Source organism: Eptatretus burgeri, chromosome 12, assembly GCF_056783735.1.
Source record: "Eptatretus burgeri isolate ZD-2024b chromosome 12, Ebu_testis_v1, whole genome shotgun sequence".
Lineage (NCBI taxonomy): Eukaryota > Metazoa > Chordata > Myxini > Myxiniformes > Myxinidae > Eptatretus > Eptatretus burgeri.
In genome coordinates this window covers 23557943-23580378 of record NC_140972.1, presented here as the reverse complement: position 1 = coordinate 23580378, position 22436 = coordinate 23557943, and the positions used below count along the sequence as shown (strand labels likewise).

Genomic DNA, 22436 nt, shown 5'->3' with positions numbered 1-22436 from the left:
GCTGCCTCGTGAGAATCCCGATTTCATGGAATCGTGATGCTCGCTCATTGGTGTACACCGCCAGTGATAGGCTATTTATAACTGCGTCCACACGTTGATCGCACTGCAGGCAGGACAATGGCGACTAAGCGTGAGCTTACAACTAAAACCTACCAAGAAAAATACGACATTATCCAGTTTTGCGAGGCAAATCCACTGATGAAGAAAACAGACATAGCTGAGAAGTTGGACATCAAACGGCAGACATTGAACGATATCTTGAAGAATAAGGGCAAGATATTTGGACAGGTGGAGAAGATCGTGAGGCTGGTGGGAAGTGTGAAATGTGTGTCCTTTGAAGATGTCGATGACGCGCTCATCATCTGGTTTCGGCAAATGTCGGCTCAGCCAAATATTCGGTTTCGGCCGATTCGGCCAAATATTCGGCCGATACTGTCTTTCGGTGGAGGATTGCCCAGCCAACATCATGGAATACAATGACCGGTTTGAATACTTTCTCATGCACCAGATGCCCAAGAGTTTGAGGCATTCAAACATAACGGATTACTTCGCGAAGAAGTAAAGGATCGATCGAGCTTTGTGTTGAAGTCAGATCATGGTTTTATATTGGCTTGTTTTGTACATTACCACACTCACTTACACATAGGCATTGAGTGGTAATCATCACCACGATGACTGTGTGTCATGTAATTTGTCACCATACCATCACCGATGGTATACGAGTTGTCTTACAGAGTTGTTCATTATCTTTACTTTTGATAAACTGATTCATGAATTCCATCTTTGCTTAATCACGTTCCAACTCACCAACCCACCCCCATCTATGCCCGAGCATTGTGTTTTCCTTTTGGTACAATAGCCGGCTCTCACACATATGTGTCCAGGCCACGCGCGACTTCATCCTTCACCCCACAGTCATCATGAATGTTCACATACGCGTAAGTCATCACATTTCTAAGTCGTCACTTTTTTCTCGGTCCCGATGGTGACGACTTATGCCTAGTCTACTATATATATATATATATATATATATATATATATATATATATATATATATATATATATATATATATATATATATATATATATATATATATGCTTAATGGAGGAAAATATTTGTACCCAGGCACCATACTTGAAGATAAAATAAGATCGATGACTGGGACGAAAGTTTTGAAAGTCTCACGTTTCAAGCTCTCACTCGAGCCCATCATCAGAGACAGGATTGAAAAACCACATACCATTTATACATGACGTTGAGAAATTGATCATCCTAATTGATAACAACTGAATTGATGTCACTTTATCATCAATAAACTAATTACTCCTAATTGCTTCCTTGAAAATTTCAGTTTGGGAGGATTTCAGAAGACCGATTGAATTGCGAGGACAAATCATCTGTCATTTATAAAATAAATTGCAGCAACTGCGCTGCCCACTACATTACAGAGACCTCGAAGGGACTGAAAACACGAACACCAGTAAAGGCCCTGTCACACCTTGACGATTTAGCCAACGTATGCCTGACGTATGCAAAATTGTGCTAAAACGCTGGCACACGTCGAATACGTTATGGGTAAGTTTGTATACGTTAAGAGCACACTGGCATATGTCGTAGTACGCTGGCATACGTCGTAGTGTCCTGTCCCCATCACCCCTCCCCCCCCATTGACTGCTTACGTGCTGGGTGGAAATAAATACCCATTGTTTGAATGTCAACCCGCTTGTTGCGTCACTTTCTCCATTGACTGCCATGATGCGTTCGGGGAATTAGCTGGCTTTTAAAGCCGATAAAAGTGATCATTTGGTCCGACGGGATTTGGCGATTTATAACCGCTCGGCTTCGCATACGGAACGAGCTGCTTAAGCGGCTCGTTTTTGTGCAGGTCCCGTCGAGGTACAAACTCACGGTAGTCTGTCCACGCGAATAATTAGGTAAATCGATAATTCGGCGATAAACCCTGTAGCGTGGGAAGAGCATTGACAAGTTTGTGGTGTATTAAAAACACCCGTAGCTGGGTTTCGGCGTTTATCCGGAAGCTACGACTTGATTGTCGCGTTCGGTGGACGCGCGGCCTGGATTGGGCTGAAAAGGCTGTGCGCATGCCGAACGGGCGGAAATATACAACACTGGTGTCAGGGAGCGGAATTTAAACCCATCCGTCTCCAAACAAAATTTACGGAACCGGATCAGGGGTGTGCGAAGCGACCCTCCGGTTCCACTAAAATACGAGCACTCAAATTTATTCCCGACACGCAAAATGGCAGCTCAAGGTGAGCAGGGGCAGGGTGGTTTAGATATAGTGTTAATAGAACCAGAGGCCCAGGACGGAACCATTATGCAGGTTGAGCACCCCCCACAACGAAACGCAGAGCTCTAAATGGATGCGGCAGCGGGGGCGGCGGCTTTTGACACCTCCCCCGTCAAATTCCTTCCCCGGTCCCCAGCGAAACCACGACTGATAATGGTGAATCCACTGCCACAGGGCCACTTGACATGAGCCAGCTATTGACAATTTTGCTGGCAAAAATGGATGGCATGGAAGACGAAATGAAAATAGGTGTGCAATGGATGGAAAACAAAATGGATGGCATAAAAAAAGAAATGAAAAACAACATGGATAAAAATATGCAGACACTGAGGGGTGAGATGCAGAACATGGGGCTGAATCTCCAGGCAGGGCAAGAGGCAATGAGCACGGGCATGAGAGGCAGAACGGCGGTTGCGCGCGACGAAACGCGGACAGTGGAGCACAAAATGGTGGCGCCACATGGCGGAGGGACCGAACCGACGAGAGGGAGTGTGGATTGTGTCGGTCCCGCGATGGAGACAGAGGAATTAAAGGAGGTAGAGGTGACGAGAGACGCCGTCGCTATAATTCGGGAGACATGTAGGGTGAGACACGTGGAGGTGACGACGGTAGAAAAATTGACGGTCACAGAGAGGGAAAAATTAAATGGGGTGACTGGAACGTGCAGGGCGAGACACGAGGAGATGACGGAACAACAAAGACAATGGAAATAAAAATAGAGACACGGGAGATAGAGGGTGAATTAAATGAAACTAAAGACGAACACACACACACACACACACACACACACACACACACACACACACACACACACACACACACACACACGGAGTTAGCGAGGGACAATGAAGGGGAGCTTGGGGAATGTGTCATGACCCGGTGCGAGCATCAGGATAGCCTCCTCCAGGAACAAGGGGAGGGACTATGCCCCCTCGAAGCGGATCGCGACCAGGTGGGTTCGGTCACCCTGTACGAGTTAGATTGGGCTCATGGTGCGAACGGGTACACGCGGAGCTTGGGGGGTATGGAGACCCCGGGAGCGCTTGTGGTCGCACGAATCCCCAGTGCGATTGTCCCGGTGTGTGTGGTGAAGAGTGCGTCGAAATGTGTGTTGAAACGTGCGCGTAGCGTGAGTGTCATGGCGTGCGTGTGTGAGTGCGTGCGTGAAACGCGGACGGGTCCAGACAAGAGACGGGAACAGCGAGCCGAATGGGCCGCTTGTAGCTGTTTCGAGAACCACGCCGGTTTCACGGGACGTCGTGTGCGGGGCCCTTTCGGCAGATAGCGAACGGCCCTCGCGCGCGCGTTTTCGTACAGGGAAGCCGGCGCGGGAACGTCCCGCGTATCGAAAAAGGCCATCACAAGGATGGTTAAATGGCGACGAGTGTTAGGTGGATTTGGAACACACGGGTCCCCACGCGGACGCGTGTTTGGGGCATTTCGTGCTGCATACCGCATTTTCTGTTCGCGGAACACGCGGAGCGGGTTTCCAGGACGTTACGTGTGCGCCAGCTGCAGGCTCGGTGTGTGTGTGTGTCACGTCATCGGCGGGAATCTCGCGGCACGAATGCCGGAGGAATGGCGCGCACGTTGTTCCGTGTGGGGAACCCCGCGAAAGCAAGCGCTTGGGGAGATTCCCAGGGTGACGTCATTGCCACACGGACCGGCCGTTGAAGGGGACGTCGGTATCGCCCGTAAGGGCTAACGGGCGTGCCGTAAACCACCACCATGGAGGTGAAAATTAGAGGGAAAAGCCTCGCTTCCAGTACACGAGCCCAGGCAGGGGGTAGGAGACCCCCTTGCTTAGGGCACAGGAAGACAACGAGCTCGCGGGACGGGTTAGCTTAGTTAGACCAGCTTCATGGGGACATAGGTTGTTCCTCATCGAGCCCGTGAAATGGATTAATTAGAGGGATTTCAGTTTACACTTGGATTTTTGGATTTGGATTTTTTTTTGGAGTATGGTATTTTTGGATTTTTTTTTGGAGTATGGTATTTTTGGATTTGGAAGACACTGACAGACCTTGAATGTGTAGTGGGGACGTAGCTTAGCTACGTAGTGTTAAAAGGATGTGCTATAGTTTAAGGGCTGACGAGGAAGCACGAGTCAGCTGGGGGACCCAGTGAGTGGAATGGCAGTGTTCAGCGATGTGAGAAATGAGAATTGAAAAGTGAAAAATGTACTTGATGAGTGAGTGAGGGCCAGCAGGCCTGTATGAATGGGGTGATTGTGGAATGCATGGTGCGATGAGTGATTGGCGGGAGGAGTGATTCCCACCTAAGGGACCCCGGGGTCAGAGTAATGTTAGTTTTTGGGTTAGCCAAATTGACAAAATGGAAGTCGTTTTGCTGTTGGTGCGATTGTAGGCCCGAAACCCGTTTGGAGGGGTGCAGGAGTCCTGTTGATTGGCTGGGAGCGTGGCTGCGAACGGTGAGTATCGCTTAGTGGGCACCCCGGGCACCGGACCAGTCAGCCGCGGCAGGCCAAGGGCCCAAGAGGAGCCGGGATAGCGTAGTGGGCCCGCATGAAGTGGGGTCCGTAGCGCCAATGGCCACGTGGGCAGTGTCGTGGGCACGGGCACCCCGGGAAAGGGGCCCGTGGCGCCAGCCTGCCACGTGAGCGTCGAGGGGAGTAACCAGAGAGGGCACTCCCCAGATCATAGGGAGCTGGTAGGCTCGGAGACAGTCTCAGGGCCCGGGGGGTACCATAGTTGGAGATTCGGCAGAGGGTAGTTCCTGCCAAGTGAGCCACACGGCCCAGCCACGAAACCATGCGGGGGCACGAAGGAAAATTCGAGGGCAAGGCCCAAATTTGTGAGGGCACCAACACAGGCAACGGGAATCTTGGTTGGTAGAACCAATAGTTTAAAGTGAGAGGCATTTGTTGGAAGCCCCGGGGTAGTTAAGGTGTAATAAATGTTAGGGTAGATAGGAAATGTACCCCTCCGCACCATCTATCCCTTCGCTCTCGGTAGGCCGCTGGACCCACCTTGGGTAAGATCGCTGAAATCTGAGGAGGCCATTCTGAGGCTAAATTGGGCCTCAGGGCAGGATGCTAGCTCTCCCTTATTCCCCTCCAGGAAGGGAACGTAGGGGTTGGGAATAGGCTAGGATGACTATAGGTTAGCCGGATAGAGACGATAAAGGGGGTTAGGAAGATGAAATTATAAATAGAGTAAATAAATAAGATGGGGCTAAATTTGGATTTTTGCAAACTAAGGGAGTGGGTATGGACAGAGACAGGCAAAGGCGATAGGTTGGGAGGGAGACAGTAGGGTAGGTCCGAGCCCGCCTTCAGAGCGGCCGTCACCACCGCACTCACTGCACAAACCTCCAGAACGAGACAAGAGGCCGGCCGGCTTCATATGCCGGCCTGTTGTGCTACAGCGGCCTGTTCCGGCCTTGCCTCGCCATGCCTTGTCTGCTTGCCTCTGCCTTGACCCCATGCCTGCTACCCTTGTGTCTTGCATTTGCCCCAGTGGCCATCCATTACTATGTGCGCCAGGATCATCACGCAGGTTGCGGGGACTGCCCTGCAGGCAGCCGCACATGGGGACTACATTGATGCAGCCCGTGCACCGTTTTGTGTTTGCTTGCGTCCATTTCAAGGGGGAAGCCTGGGACTGCATTGGGCAGCCGGCTACCTCCCTGTGCTTGTGTACACTGCTTGTGTTCAATTCAAGGGGAAAGCCTGGGACTGCATTGGGCAGCCGGCTACCTTCTTGTCCCTGCAAAGGGAGCCAGAGACTGCATTTGGGCAGCCTGGCTACCCTCTTCAAATGGCCTGTGGGATAGCATATGGCATGCCGGGTTGGGGTGAGTTGCCTCCAGCAGCTGAAGACAAAGCAAAAGGTTCGGCGACAGACAACGGGGCCTTTTGAACAGGCCCCGAAGACATCCGACCTTCAGCTGCAGAGCGCTCACCCTCACATACACTGATTAACTTTGCCATGCCCTTTTCCCCACAGAGTCCATCAGTCCTGGGCCATGGTTTAGTGTAAATTTATAAGGTTAAGGCATAAGGTAAAATTGTACATAAGTTTTGCTCCCCCTGCATGTTTGTCGTAGCGCCGGAAATTGTAGATAAGTTGTCTGTATGAGTGAGTTTGTTTAGTTACTTACACAGCCCATAGGTTATTTACTTTTGGGACATAGATACACCAAATGTCGCACTCAGGGATCCAAAGGTAAGATGTACTATGGGAGAACTTACACATGAGGGCACACAAAAATTTGACGACTCGGGACGAGTCTGTAAAAAGGAGAAGGGGTAGTGTTACGGTGGTGGAAATTCATAGAACACCATTCAGGTTCCCCGAAGATCAGTTATTTCGATAAGTCTGTATTCCAGGTTAGATTCCCCCACCAATGTAAAACGGGCTGTGCATCTTTGAGTTAGCCGTTATTCTTTCTCTATCTTTTATTTTAAACAAACACAACATCTCCTCAACAACAACAACCACGTCATCTCAACAATATATCGACTCCTCCACAACACCATAACATCCTCGACAGCGGCAAAGTGCCGTCGGTGCGAACTCATGCTGCGACAGGATCGGCGATTTCAACCACGTCCGTGTGTGATCAGCGATTTCAACCACGTCCGCATGTGAGAGGGGCGGATACAGCCTGGGTGAAGGTTCAAAGGTGAAAAGGGGGAAGGTGCCGATTTCGGGTGGCGAAGCCCACAGCGGCCCCTCCCCTCGGGGCTATAAAAAGCCGAGCAGAGACACCAGAGGCGAGTCGAGGAGTTGGCGAGTGGGACATTCAGCTGTAAGCCGAGCAGTTGGTGGCGAGTTGGAGTCGTCGTTGGAGCCCGTCAAGTCCGCAGTTCGCTGGAAGGTTCGCCAGCACAACCAAGGGAGCCAGTCAGAGCACCGTTTTGTGTTGTACATTTCAGCAAGTAATGTGGAAACTCCACCCAATCATAAATTTTTGTCTGATTAACTTTAAACTTAAACTGGATTTGCATATTGAGTCGCAGTCCTTGTTCATTAAAATTTAGAAAGATCGATCAATTTAGCCATTTTGATATGTCAACGGTTTCCATGACAACAATTTCACTCCATTATAATGAAATGGGACTTTTTGTGAGTTTATTATTATCATATCTGAAGAATTTTTTGAGATATAAAATTAAAACTTATGCAGCTTATTTGTATGTATGTGTAGTATATCTGTGTATAATTTGGTCAAATTTCGTCAATGGTCAAGATCAAGGCCATCCGAAATATACAAAACACCTATTAGGCTGCAATTAGAAAATGCATCAGCCAGATTTTTGTATGTGTAACAATCAGTCATGTATCAACACTTGATAGGTCAAATTTTCAAAATCGCTAAATTGCTGTTTCCATGGCAACTGTTGCTTAATTGGGTTTCATAAGTATCGTGCTTTGCACATCTTTCGTGTTTACTTATTCATCGTTCTAAAAACAACGTGGGTTTAAAAATAAGTTTGAGGGCACTTGACCTTTTGTGCTGTAAAAGTGTAATGCTTTGAGAGAGCTTTAATATCACCCATCCACCCCCCTGTCCCTCCATTAACATCTCCACACCTGCTTGTGTTCACCTTTCAGATGAATGATTAGCTTATACAAGTCATTCGTGCATGGTGATTCGGCTGCTGTGCTTGCAAGCAGCATTAGTCATAGATTAACGATTAACTGTGCGGCCTTCTAATGCTGTCTGAGAGTATAAAAAAAAGGCAAGTTTGGGACAGACAAGTACAGTATAGTTCTCCATTGCCTGCTTCGAGAGTTTCTCTGCTCATGGACAGGGAAGACGAGATGGAAGTGGATGATATAAAAGTACCTCTTGAAGAACTCCCTGATGAGGTTCTATACTCAAAGCAAGACACAATGAAGGATGACTTGAAGTTCTGTTGGACAGACCGGTATGCACTTTTTTTTCTTTATTTAAAATCTTACATGTACAACATTGATCCCAGTTTGATTGTAGTTTGTTTTTAAAATATTTTTCATGTCCCTCCAGTTCTTGTCCCTTCGAAGTCCAAAAGGAACACGCACTTCTCACCAAAGATCAGGAGGAGATTATAAATGCATTGTCTCAGGACTTGTCTGAAGACGAGTTCTTCACTTCCCTTGGGTGGAAGGGGATGATTTTGACTTGATGGAGGGATATGATTTTGGATTTTTGTTGACAGACAGGTATATCCTACTTACTTAACATACCTGTACTGTATTTTATATTATTAATACTGTACAACGAAATTTAATCGGAATGTATTTCCATATCCTCTAATTGGTTGTTTTTTTGATTGCAGTGTTTGTCCATCATTGCCTGTTAAGATGTACAGCTCCTAATCGATGAACTTGATAAGAAACTCAACAATATCGATGTAAGAATTTAATATGATCATATAGATAAACTAGAATGGTACTCGGTGGAGCACATATATACCTCCGCCAAGCTAAACATTAAAAAAAATACATTTGGGATACATAGTTGAAGCTCGTGGAAGAGCTAATACACTGAACGGATCAGGACATAACAGGCAAAAACAGGACCCAAAACATGCATGGAGAAGGAAGCTCCAATGAGGAAAAACTGTAAAATTAGGAGCGATTTGGGGTGGGGTTAATGAGGGTAGAAAAGATCATGGTTTTGGGTTGGGGACGATGTGAGATGGCAGTGAACAGTTGTCTTGAAGACCTGAAGGGCAGAATGAGATTGAAGAGGATGTGAAAGTTGATTCCACAGGTGGGAAAAAAAATAGAGGAACGAATGAGTGGAGGTTAACAGTGATCCTGGATTTTGGGAATTTCACCAGAAGGAGGGTTGCTGGTGGACTGCATTGTGCCTGGTAGAAACCTGGGTGGTGGGAGCCAAAGCACGGAAGTGCAAGACGAGAGAGGAGGCGGTAGGAGACAGAGAAACTACTCACCTGTTTGTGATGGGAAAGTGACAGGCCCATACACAGTTTCATCACGGGAGAGTCCAATGATATTGAGGGCCTTGGTTTCTATGGCGTCAAGCTGAGCAAGTTGTGAGGCAGGGTTGCCAACACAGAAAGGAGAGGAGTGCACCATTAAGCTGAAGCTGAAAGCATTGTATGTGGATAAGAGTTCAAGTGTGCCAAGGAAGAACTCTGCATGACGGAGAATACCCAGTTGGTGACTGGCTTTGGAGACCAACTTAGAAATGTGGCTTGCCCAAGAGCGACCATGGCTGATAGCGAGACTGATTGAATTTCTTCAAGCGGATTCTTAAGAAAGTAGAAGCAGAGTTTGCCAGATGGGCCTTTTCTGTTTCTTCCCTGCCTTGCCCTTCCTCTTCTTTCTGTGTTTAATTCAGTTTGTGTGCAACTTGCTCACACCCATGTGACCTTCCTCCCCCCCCCCCCTTGATCTCACTCTCACTTTTACTCTGCTGTTGGTATTTCTCCCCTTTCCATGATGTTCCCTTCCATTCTGCACTTGCTCTTCCACAAGCCTTGATCATGTGTACAATTGTTGTTGTTTTTTTAAAGTGCTTCACCAGCTTGTGATTTCATCATGTCTGAAGAGAGGGAAGAGGCTGCTGAGGGATGTCACGGCAGAGGGTGGAGTTTTCAGCAAATAGATAAAGAGGATTTTCCAGAGTCAGAGAAATCTTTGATGAAGATTAGGAAGAGGACTTGGCCCAGAATACTGCCTTGGAGCACTCCTGCTTTAACAGGGAGAGGATATGAAAAGATTCCATTGAGAGCCACATGTAGAAGAGGAATTCAGAAAGCCATGTGTGGAGTTAGCCTTGGATGTCATGGACAGAGAGTTTGGAGAGCAAGGTGGGATGCCAGACTGTATTCAAAGCTCGAGATATGTCTCGAGAGTTGGCCTTGATCTTGTGTCTGACATTGAGGGCTTCCATCCATTGTTGGGAGAGTAGAAGCAGCATGTCGAAGGTATAGTGACCATGTCTGAATCTGAATTGATGACCTGACATGAGGTCATTGAAGAAAAGGAATGATTTTATGCCAACTGCAATGATGGATTCCATGACCTTGCTGATGATTGGAAGCAAGATAATTAATAAGTAGTAAAGGGGATCAGTATTTGTACTCTTTTATGTAATGCGGTGATATTGGCTGATTTGCAAGCAATGGAAGATGACCTCAGGCAATTGAAAGAGTGAACAGAGCAGCAGAGCAGGTTTTTAGAACACATGAGCTGATGTCGTCTGAGCCAGTTGCAGAATCAGAGTCAAGGGTTGCCAAATATTTCTCCACATTCTCAAGCGTGAAAGACACAAGAGTCTGGGAGCAGTTGTGTGTGACAGGGTAGGGTGGGTACCGAGAGCGAGGGGTTGGTGACACAAGATTCGAAAGCAAACACTGAATTGAGGAATACACAAAGAAAGACCCTCCGCAATTCTCCCCTCCCCCCCCCTCCGCCTCCCCCAACACATCTAACTTCCTCTTTGTGTACATAATACAAAGATGGCCTCTATGTTTAAAAGTGAAAAGATAATTATTTGCCACATCTGGATCAATCGGCCCAAACTTTACCTAGAAGAAAGGCACCCTCGTGGCAATGTTCACAGGTCTCGTAGGCTGAACAGTCTGAGCAGAGAGCTGGACAGGAAAGGCAACGGCGAGAGCCGTTGTCAGGGTAGCGGCCATGTGGACAAACCTGTCGGCAGTGACCATTCAGACTGTATTTTGGGTAGAGGAAAGGAGGCAAAGGAAAAATCAGAGTATTAGGTAATTGACTGCAAAGCTGATTCAAATTGGTTGTACAAATAGCCGTGTTGTGGAGGTGGCATATTTTAAAAGATTAATCAAAATGATAATGAGAATGTTTTTAATTAGGTTTAAACACTCCAAACACAATTGATAAAGTGCAATAAATGTCATATACTTCCCTCATTCAGAGCCATCTTTTTATTATATACAACATGACCCAGAAATGGGTGAGTGGGAGCTAAATTGAAAAGTATATATATATTTTAATAGAATACAGAGAGGGGACGATAATAAGGGCGAGAGAGTAAAGGTGGTGAGGAGAGTTTGTTTCAAACCAGCTCACTCTACCATGAACATGCTGCTTCTGCTCTCCCAATAATGGATGGAGGCCCTCAATATCAGACATGAGATCGTCAGTTTCTGGACATATCTTGAGCATCTGATACAGTCTGACATCCTGCCTTGCTCACCAAACTCTGCAAAAGGCATCAAAAGCCAACTCCACACTTGGCTTACTGACGTCCTCCATAATCGAAGCTAATGTGTGGCTCTCAACGGGATCCTTTCATTATCTCTCCTTTCTAGACCCCATAATATTCCTAATTTTCATCAATGATCACTCTGACTCTTGGGAAAATCCTTTTTATCTCTTTGCTGATGGCTCCACCCTCTGCCATAACATCCTTCAAATAGGTAGGCAGTTTCCTCTTCACTATTTGCAGCCAATTATAGTAGTGTTGCGGTTGAGGAAATTCGCAAACCACCATTCAGGTCCCGCAGGTGAGATATCTCTGTAAGTACATGTGTAGTTAGCCCCAAACCCGTTGTTTAGAGGGAATAAATGTGATTCATTCGGGCTGCGACCCTTTAAGATAGCCGTTTTTCTGTTCTATCTTTATTTTGAACCAACCACGTCTCAACCGCCATCACACAACAACCACCAACCACAACGCCACTTCACAACAACAACAACGCCAACAGCCACGACCTTTACCTTCACAACTCGCTCCCGCAAACATCGCATCACCGCCATTCCAAACGTCACCATGGCCATGGACCACCGCTTTAAACCCTCCACCATCTTCGCCTCTCCTTCTGCGGCCATTCCCGCACCGCTTGTGGTCACCGAGTGTCAGGCTGTCCTGGCCTCGTGCGGGACGCGCGCCGAGCCGCGGATGCAAAGTGCGGCCTTTCCGAGGAGAATTCGGATCAGGAATGATACACGCCCACTTCTGATTCGTCCAATCGGCAAGCGCAGGGCGGTTTAGCCCCGCCTCCAGGCGCGTCGGAGTAGAATCGGGATATGCAAATTCGAGGATCAGGGGAGACTCACGCCCCTTTTTCTCCGTCCAATGGGCGAGCGTGGCTCCACCCCCGAGCTCGTTCTGATCCAGAAATTTGCATATGGGTTCTCCTGCCGGACTATAAAGCGCCGAGCGCGGGGCGAATTTAGTCAGTTGGAGAAGAGTCAAGGCGAGTTGGAGAAGAGTCAAGGCGAGTTTGAGAAGAGTCAAGTCGGGTCTGGAGAGGAGAAGTCTGTCGGAGCTCGCAGTCTGTCGGGGTTCGGAGTCTGTTGGGGAACTGCAGAGAGAGGAAGCCTGGAGCGCGGTCGAGGTGATTTGCTGCAGTCGGCTGAGGAGAATTGGGGAGGAGACCGAAGGGTTCGGGTCCGAGGAAAGGAAGACGGCGGTCGGCGACGAGCTCGCAGTGGAGTCGCTCGTCGCGGGACCCAAGCAAGCCAGCTATCCTCTTTCCCCAGAGCATCAACAATTCCCCCCTTTTTTTCCCCCCGCACTGAGATAGTGTGAAAAGGGGGGGCCCCGTTCCCACCCCACTCCAAGCAGTGCCAACGAAACCCGCGAAGGAGTGCGGAGTCGGGGCGCCGCCGCGCCGCCACATTTGCGGCTCATCACAAAGACACGGGTAGGATCCACCCGGTCTCACAGCCCACAGGCCCCGTCTGCCCCCTTGTCTTTGAGGGTGGCCCTTTTCTTTTGCTTTTGAGTAAATGTGTTGTCGGCGCCGTCTGTAAAGTAAAACTATGTAAGTGTTGCCGTGTGCACGCGTAGTCGGTTGTAGATCTGCATTGTTGTGTTTCTTTTGTTACATCTGCTTTTGGTGCATAATTGTTGTAATTGTATATGTGTGCTCTCCATGTGCCGCGGAATAAATATGCATTATGTTGAACTGTTTTCCCGTTTCGCTTCGTCTTTTCTTTAATTGAATCTCCATCTTGCTTCACGTAAAGGGTTGGTAGTGGGCTTAATATGCCCGATAATTAATCGGAACCGTCGAGGTCGACGATAACACCGCTCGGTTATCCCGATAGTACGGAACAGGTCGCTTAAGTGGCCCGTGTCCGGAGTCGACCTGCGGCGAGGTGCGATCGCCCGGTCTACCCTCCGCGTGGGTACTTTGGTTGGTCGAATTTGGCGAACAACCCTATCCCACGCGGGGGGCCAATTGGCACGGTCGTGGTGAGGCCGAAAGGCCCACCCGTGACTAGCTCCCGGCGTTAGTCCGAGAGGGTCACGACAGAATTGTCCGTCCGGTGGGCGACGTGCCGCGATTCGAGTTATGTGGCCGCTCGCACGCCGGCGGGCGCGAATTCGCAACAGTATCATGAGCTGGTCAAACACTTGGAATATAATGTCTTTCAATGCTGACACATCTCACCCTTTCACTCTTGCTCTCTGAAAGGACCGTTTGACAAAACCTCCCATTGACTTTCTTAACAATTCTCTTGAAGAAGTTTAGTCACTCAAACGTATGGACCTCATTATCAGCCATGATCTTTCTAGGTCAAACCACAACTCTAAGTTGTCCTCCAAAGCCAGTCACCAACTGGGCATCCTCCATCATGCAAAGTCCCTCCTTGGCACACCTGAACTGTTATCTACCTATAATGCCTTCATACACAGCTTAACGGAGTACTGCTCTCCCCTTTGGGCTGGCACCCCTGCCTCACACCTTCCTCAGCTTGACTTCGTGAAAACCAAAGCCTTCAAGATCATTGGAATCTCCCACGATGAAGGTGAGTCTATGGGTCTATCACTTTGCCTTGTAGACCGCTGGTAGTCTCTCTGTCTTCTCGCACTTCTCGGTCTTGCACCCTCTGCTCTTCCCTTTCCATGCTCTTTCCTTTCCGCTCTTTCCTTTCCATTCCTCACTTTCCACCCCCCCCCACTCCCAGGTTGCTGCAGGGTGCACGTAATCTCCAATCAACCCCCTTCTGGTGAAACTCCCAAAATCCAGAATCACTGCTCACCTCCAGTCATTCGTTTCACTTTTGGCCAACCTGTGGAACCAGCTTTCACATTCTCTTCAATCTCATTCTTCACTCCAGGTTTTGAAGACAGTCATGTACCACCATCTCAGCTCATCCCCATCCAAAACCTTGATCTTTTATATCCCCATTAACTCTCCCCAAACCCACCTCTTTCCAAATTTCCTCGTTTCCTCAATGATAGTTTGCTTTTGTTTCCATCTTCTCCACCCCGTGTCCTCCCCAAGTCCTCATTCTTCCTCACATCCCTTATTTTCGGTCTCTCTTTCTTTTGTCTCTCAACCCTGCTGTTGTGTTTCCCCTCTCCTTCTGCTGTTCATTTTGTTTTGTTGCATCCTGGTCCATTCTATCTTCTAGCTCCTCCATGACCCTCAACTCTGGATATTAAGAAAGAGTGTGGGAGTTGCTGGGGAGAGATTGGAAAGAGGTTTGGGAGGAGATAGGAGTAAAATGGAGGACAGGGAAGAGGCATATATGGAGCATAATGGAGGGGGTGGCAGTTCAAAATTCCACCTTGTTTATGCATAAGAACAAGGGATTTTTGGCTTGCTCCACGAGATACAATGTTATGCCTCCTGTGGACTCCCAATCAACCAAATATTTAACAGTATCGATATCGATGTAAAGTGTTCACAAAAATACAGATGACAATGATCAACTGGAATATTGATCGACATCTGGTTTTGGGGTACAAGAGAAGAAAATTCTCGCACCGATTTGGGAAATGCCTTTTGTTTTGCGGTAACATCAGGATCCTGTTTGAAGTTTGGTTACCTTGTTAGCACTAAAGTACCATATTATGTTAACATCACTTCAACAGTGTGATAGGGGCAGTTGATGAAGAAATAATGGCACTGAGACAGAAAAATTTCAGTGAATGTAAGAGGGTGAGGACACATTTCAAAAACATCGGTAAAGTGAATAGCGATCAGTATAAAATGACAGTTAAATGAAAATGAAAAAATGAAAACATTTAACCAGGGAGAGAAATGAGGGGTAGATAAAGAGTGTGAAAAAGAAGACAAGGAGATAGAAGGAGGGATAGACAAAGAGTGTAAAAAAAAAAAAGGAGAAAGAAGTAAGACAGAGATACGTGAGATCACAAATGACAAGTCGGTAAGTTTTAAAACAACTTACAAATAGTATCCATCTTTGCAGTTGACACACTGCTCAGGTGTATCTGCGGTAAGGAAGAAATAGCATTTGTTAGCATATAGTAGATAAAGTGTGTTTGGCATTTCTCGAGTAAGAAACATTTGGTTAATGTAGACATATCATTGTTTCTAACTGAGAGAAAGAGGATATATGATAATGAATGTGCAACTCTCGTACTTTGCTCTACACTTTTAGTGTGGAACAAAAGCTATCCAAAACGTTCGCATTCCGAGTCAACTCTTTCCTAAACCTAAACAGTAGAAACTCTTAAAAACCCTGCCGGGAAATACTGTGAAAACAAAGCCAGAGTGTGTTCACATATTACAAAATCAAAGGCAAAATGATGCCGCTACAATACGACCCCTCCTCGTGCGTGAATCAAATGGAAGGTACAAACCAAATACGTAAATTTGTATACGAGAAGAAAAAAAAATTGGTGTAGGAGAAGAGATGTAGACTGTCCAAAAAAGTCACAACAAAGAGAAATAGCCAACAAACAAAATGTATTCTCATAAATATTGTGCTAGGAAGTGAACACGACACCCAAAGCAAGTCTCAGGGCATTGTTGTAGTCAGTGTTGAGCATTGGTCAGTGGGAGGGTTCTGGAGTTCTGGAGTTCTGGTCAGTTCTGGAGCTGCGTCAAAAGCTGGCTTCAAGCGATTTATAGAGACTGTATCACTACCACCGTTAATATCAAGTATGAAGGTCTTCTCGGATAATTGTAGAGCTTTGTAAAGTCTGCCATAAGGTTTCTGCAAGGGTTTCTGGACAACACCATGCCGTACGAATACTTGGGTGGATGTAGAAAGCTTATGGGGAATAAAAACCGGGTGTGATGAAGGCGTACATGTTTGTGTCACCCATACGCCCTACGGGTGTTTCAAAAAGATTGATACAACTTTGACTTCCTGCCATTTCTTTGTTTTTTGACTGATACAGTTTTCCTTTTCAGGGTTTGGTGGTGTTATCGTGGTATTTGTTCCCTGGGATTTCTAGCACCATAGCTAAACTACGCCATTGACAGTGAAGCAGAAGAGAAAAGTGGTGGCTCTGTGGTATGAGACAATCATATGTAGACACCCACCAGAGATTCTGCCAGGAATATGACCTCAGAACACATGATGGACCCACAAGTTGTGCCATTTAGCATATTGTGAAACATTTTGAGCACAAGGGTACAGTTCACAATCAGAGCAAGGGCAACAGTGGCAGGCCAGCATCAGTAACCAAGAGCCAAGCCAACATCGACGCCGTGCGGGATTCTGCAGTGCACAGTCCCAAGAAGTCCCACCGCCGGCGCTCCTGGGAACTAGGCATCAAACCAACATCAGTGTGGCGTATCCTCACTCAGGTACTGAAGCTTTTCCCATACGTCATCTCTGTTAGGTATAAACTGAGTCAAGATGACATGAGAAGGAGACTTGGTATGTGCAATTGGCTCAGTGATAGGATGGATACCAACTGCCCTGCCACACTGGATGATCTGAAGCAGGAGGTGTCAGACTACCTCCAGGAAGTGCCAAATGAGACCTGCAGTAAAGTTGGACAGAAGTTTGGAGTCAGGATCAATGCCTGTCTGAACCGTGAACGGGCACACATCGAGAACGTCAATGACAAGGATTTTGTGTAAATGCCAATTTCAGACCTTGGGCTCTCACGAACTCCAGCAGTGACTTCCTGCAATAGCAATCAGGGATAGAAAATACCATGTCATAAGTTTTGAAGAAATGTTTGGTTCACACTCTTGAGGTTTCTCTTTCTTTGTAAATGAACATTTAAAGTTGCATCACTCCTTTTGAACCATCCTGTACATGGTCGAATGAAGTTGGAAGGTGGAGTTGGTGGTTGTGGGGTGGGTATCCTTGGATGTTGAGAAGAATTATCCTGAGAGACGAAGCTGTGCACCATAGCTCTGCAGTGGAGCATCCAAGGTGGTCTCTTCGAGCAGCTCATGGACCAAGCAGTACCATAGAAATGTCGTCCGTCCAGTGTGTGGAGTTGCCATGTGCTTTGTTTATTTTTTGTATACATTGTCTTGGCTTATATGAGAGCGAACACACAACGCAAAACAAGGGGGTTGGGGGGGGGCAGGAGACACGAGGGGTGGGAGAGAGAAAGACAAAACAGTGGGGAACAGAGCTTCAAGGAATACTTGAGTTGGCAGTGGAAATGTTCAACCATACCATTCGCTACTGATGCCCAGTGGTGATTCACATCCATTCAGCACCCAGGAATTGAGTCAGCTGATGAAATAGAGCCAACTCAAACTGGCAACCATGATCCGTAGTGATGGTTGAATGCCTATCTGGAGTTGAAAAGCTACCGAGTGGTGTTTGATGGTTGAAACAAAAACAATTGGTGAAAGCTTTATCTGACAAACATATATAAAGGACCGTTGACAATATCCTGGGTGCCAATTCATATTATGATACCAGCAAATACAGCCAGGTGTTCTGCTGACAGGAATATTGAGAGAATGGGGTGAAGAAAGGGAGAGGTGGTGTAGGAGAGGGGTGAGTGGGGTGAGAGTGAGAACTCAGGATCCTAGGATCTCAAGCCCACCACGAACCATGAAGAGAACACCATGCCATATATATTCTATATATATATATATATATATATATATATATATATATATATATATATATATATATATATATATATATATATATCCATTGGGACCATACTCTGTGCAGAGCGTTGGTGCTGCTCAGCAGTCTCCTTGGCTATTGGACACAATCCTGGACGGGTCGCCACTCCGATACAGGATACCAGCATGCTGGCACTAATTTTTGCTGACCTCGGAAGGATGACAGGAAGAGTCAACCCCATCTGGTATTAATTCAACAGCCGAGTGGGATTTGAATTCAGGACCCTTGGTCCAAAGCCCACCACCCTAACCATTAAGCCAACTCCAAGCCATATACATATATATATATATATATATATATATATATATATATATATATATATATATATATATATATATATATATATATACATACATAAATATATATATACATACATATATATATATATATATATATATACATATATATACATACATATATATACATATATATATATACATACATATATATATATATATACATACATATATATATCTATATACATACATATATATATATACATACATATATATATATATACATACATATATATATATATATACATATATATATATATATATACATATATATATATATATATATATATATATATATATATATATATATATATATATATATATATATATATATACATATACATACATATATATATATATATATATACACATACATACATATATATATATATATATATATATATATATATATATATATATATATATACATACATATATATATATATATATATATATATATACATACATATATATATATATATATATATATATATATATATATATATATATATATATATATATATATATATATATATATATATATATATATATATATATATATATATATATATATATATATATATATATATATATATATATATATATATATATATATATATATATATATATATATATATATATATATATATATATATATATATATATATATATATATATATATATATATATATATATATATATATATACATATATATATATATACATACATATATATATATATATATATATATATATATATATATATATATACATATATATATATATATATATATATATATATATATATATATATATATATATATATATATATATATATATATATATATATATATATATATATATATATATATATATATATATATATATATATATATATATATACATATATATATATATACATACATATATATACATACATACATATATATATACACATATATATATATATATATATATATATATATATATATATATATATATATACATACATATATATGTATATATACATACATATATGTATATATACATACATATATGTATATATACATACATATATATATATATATATATATATATATATATATATATATATATATAATATTGTTGCAGTTGTGGAAATTCACAAAACATCATACAGGTTCCCCGGAGATCAGTTATTTCGATAAGTATGTGTTTCAGGTTAGAATCCCCACCGATGTGTAAAGGGATTTGTTCGTGTGCCGGGCTGTGAATCTTTGAGGTAGCTATTATTCTTTTTCTATCTTTTATTTTAAAACATCGCAACACCATCATCTCCTACAACACGAACAGACAACAACAACTGTCATCTTCTCATCCTACGCAAACAACACCACCTCCGCACCAACAGTCATTATGCGCCGATTACCATATTCGGATCACAGGATGGCTTTCCCGAAACAAACCAGTGACGTCAAACATGGGGTTTCCAGTGAGGCTTTCGAGGGGTGAGAGGTCGGAGGTGAAGAGTGGGCAGAGCCCCGGCCTCGGGTGAGAGTTCAAGGAGCGACTCGCCCATGCCAATAGAAGGGTGGAGCTCGAGCGAATTCGAGGCAGAAGGGGGAGTCGCGCAGGAGTAGGAGTCGAGGCGGAAGCAGGAATCGCGGGCGAGGAGAGCCAGTTGGAAGACAGTCGTGTGTTAGTCCATGGGCCCAGGCATATATCGGTACCATCTGAGGAAACCAAACTTTAGGGCTACTAAGTTATTGGTAGGGACTATATGATTATTTCAATATGTGATAACCGTTCCAGAAGAGCAGCTTAGTGTATGTATTTTGCATTTTTACCATTTTACCATTCTGAGATATTGACGTTTTAGGGGAAAATCCCAAAAAAAACAAAAAAAACCAAGGACCACTGGGAGGAAGTGGCAGCGCTGAAGTCCACGTAGGAGGAAGCAGACACCCGAATGCTTCTGCATGCTCTGCATGCAGCAGAGGCTGGGTACAAGGCTGTGGTGATCACTGCCGAAGATACAGATGTCCTTGTGCTGTGTCTTGCCTTCAATAAGGACATCCCATGCCCCGTGTATCAGAAGTGTGGTATGCAAACCCGCACACGGTTCCTAGACATTGACAAGCTTGCGAGATCGATGGGAGACAGTGTCTGTGATGCCCTGGTTGGACTGCACGTGTTCTCTGGTTGTGATACAGTCACAGTGCCTTTGCAGGCCGGGGAAAGATGGGCGCCTTGAAGCAAATGAAGTCGGATAAGACCTACCAAGAGGCCTTCAGTCAGCTCGGTCATTCATGGGAAGTATCCACCGAGCTCTTTCAGAAGCTGCAAGAGGTCACCTGCCACATGTACGTGCCGTCTACCAACACCACGAAAGTCAATGAACTCCGACATCAACTCTTCTGTGCCAGACGGGGAGAGATGGAGTCCAGTCAGCTTCCACCATGTGAAGACTGCCTCTTCATGCACGTCCTCCGTGCAAACTACCACGCTGCTATTTGGAGGCGCTGTCTGCAATGCCAACCCTATGTTCCAAGTCCCAAGGGTTGTGGATGGACCACTGATGATGACGGGAAGCTGGCCATCGAGTGGATGCAGGGTTCTCCAGCACCGGATGCAGTGTTGCAACTGCTTTCCTGCAAGTGTGGACGGTCGTGCAAACTCCCAGACTGCACGTGCCTTGCCAATAGCCTGAAGTGCACTGACATGTGCAAGTTGCGAACCTGCAGCAACCAGCCCGCTGATGTCGAGGAAGAGGTTGTAGACCTCGAGGACTCTGATGCTGATAACAGTGATGAAGACGAGACTACTGATCCATGGTGTGAATGTTTTGGCACAATCACAAGGACATTCATGGCTACAAATATGCATGAGTAAAACATAGTACATAAACATGCCACAGTAGCGTGGTGAAATTTGGGTTATCCGTAAATTTCACATTTTGGACGCTTGTTGGAATAAGGGTAGGGGAAGGGCAATTCCTTTAACTGTGGTAAAAACTTGTAAAATGTTCATAAATGTTTTCCTCATACAACATGTGCATGTTGTAGGCTACTGCGCTTCAGTAGCACTACCTAGGGAACTTGTATGACAATATTATAAATTAAAATGTACTGAAAATCACTAATCAGCAACATTTTGATAGGCCCTATTGTTCGCCCCTTTCTGCCAAAAAATAAATTCTGCCTTCAGGAATGACAGAAAGGATTATTCGGATGGTATAAATAAAGCATTTCAGACATGTATTTGTGGTTTGCAGTTCATTCTAGCCCCATGTGGAAACGGCAATTGCATCATGAGTGAATGTTTCTGAGTTTGCCTTTTCGCTTTCATTATGCGGAGGGTGGGTACATTCCAGAGATGATAACTACCAATAAGCTGCCAGTCTGCAATGGTTATCACATCAAAATATGATCTATATATATACACCAATTCAAAAATCATAACTAGGATTGGTTTCCTTAGATGGTACCGACAAGTGGAATTTCTGGCCTGGGCCCATGGACTATGTGTCTAAGCTGGAGAAGCGAGAGAAGGAGTGGTCATCGCGGAGAAGCAGCCAGTCCGGCGAGTTCGTCGGAGTCCGGGAGAGGAGAGCCAGTCGGAAGCGCTTGGGACGACAGGCGACGGGACAGCGGCGGAGCTTGGTGGTCTGGGCGAACAGCCCTGAAGGCGGTCGAGTGACGTCGCTGAGGTAGTGGACGGGTCACCAAGAACATCAACTCTAAAAGAGCAAGGACCCGTTCACTCCTCCGAAAGCATCGCCGGCCAGGCCCGATCGAAGGCCACGGCGAGAGCTGGACCACCGAGGAGAACTAAGCAGCCGCTCAAGCCACTCGCACAGCTGCTTAAGCCGGTCGGCCGCTCAAGCGACTGGCGCGTTTCAACACGAGGGCCAGACAGAGACACCACGGGTCACAGACCCGAAGGCCTTCGAGCCGACCCAGGGGCAGCCAGGTAACCTGTGCGGCCTCTTGCGAGCATTCGGTCATCCAGGCTCCGGGTTCGAATAAAGGCTCACGGGCCCATTTCTTTTCTGGGTTTTTGTATGAAAG

At 45.3% G+C, this 22436-nt stretch overlaps 1 protein-coding gene and 1 long non-coding RNA gene across 4 annotated transcripts in view; one reads left to right on the top strand and one right to left on the bottom strand.

Moving 5' to 3' along the window:
- The window catches only part of LOC147015256 (proprotein convertase subtilisin/kexin type 5-like), a 117685-nt gene that overhangs the window by 58520 nt on the left and 36729 nt on the right, over positions 1-22436 (bottom strand). For both annotated transcript variants that reach the window (XM_085849836.1, XM_085849835.1), the window contains exons 4-5: positions 15422-15464; positions 10822-10967 (exon numbers count right to left, since the gene is read on the bottom strand). In XM_085849836.1, coding sequence (XP_085705962.1) covers positions 10822-10967; positions 15422-15464 — 189 coding nt within the window. The remainder of the gene's footprint in view (positions 1-10821; positions 10968-15421; positions 15465-22436) is intronic.
- LOC147015257 (uncharacterized) overlaps positions 7376-22436 on the top strand; it is a 35396-nt gene continuing 20335 nt past the window's right edge. The window contains exons 1-2 of one of the 2 annotated variants that reach the window (XR_015050256.1): positions 7376-8208; positions 8307-10208. This is a non-coding gene — a long non-coding RNA (uncharacterized LOC147015257). Of the gene's footprint in view, positions 8209-8306; positions 10209-22436 lie in introns of those variants that run through there. The other variant, XR_015050257.1, reaches the window with a different exon arrangement.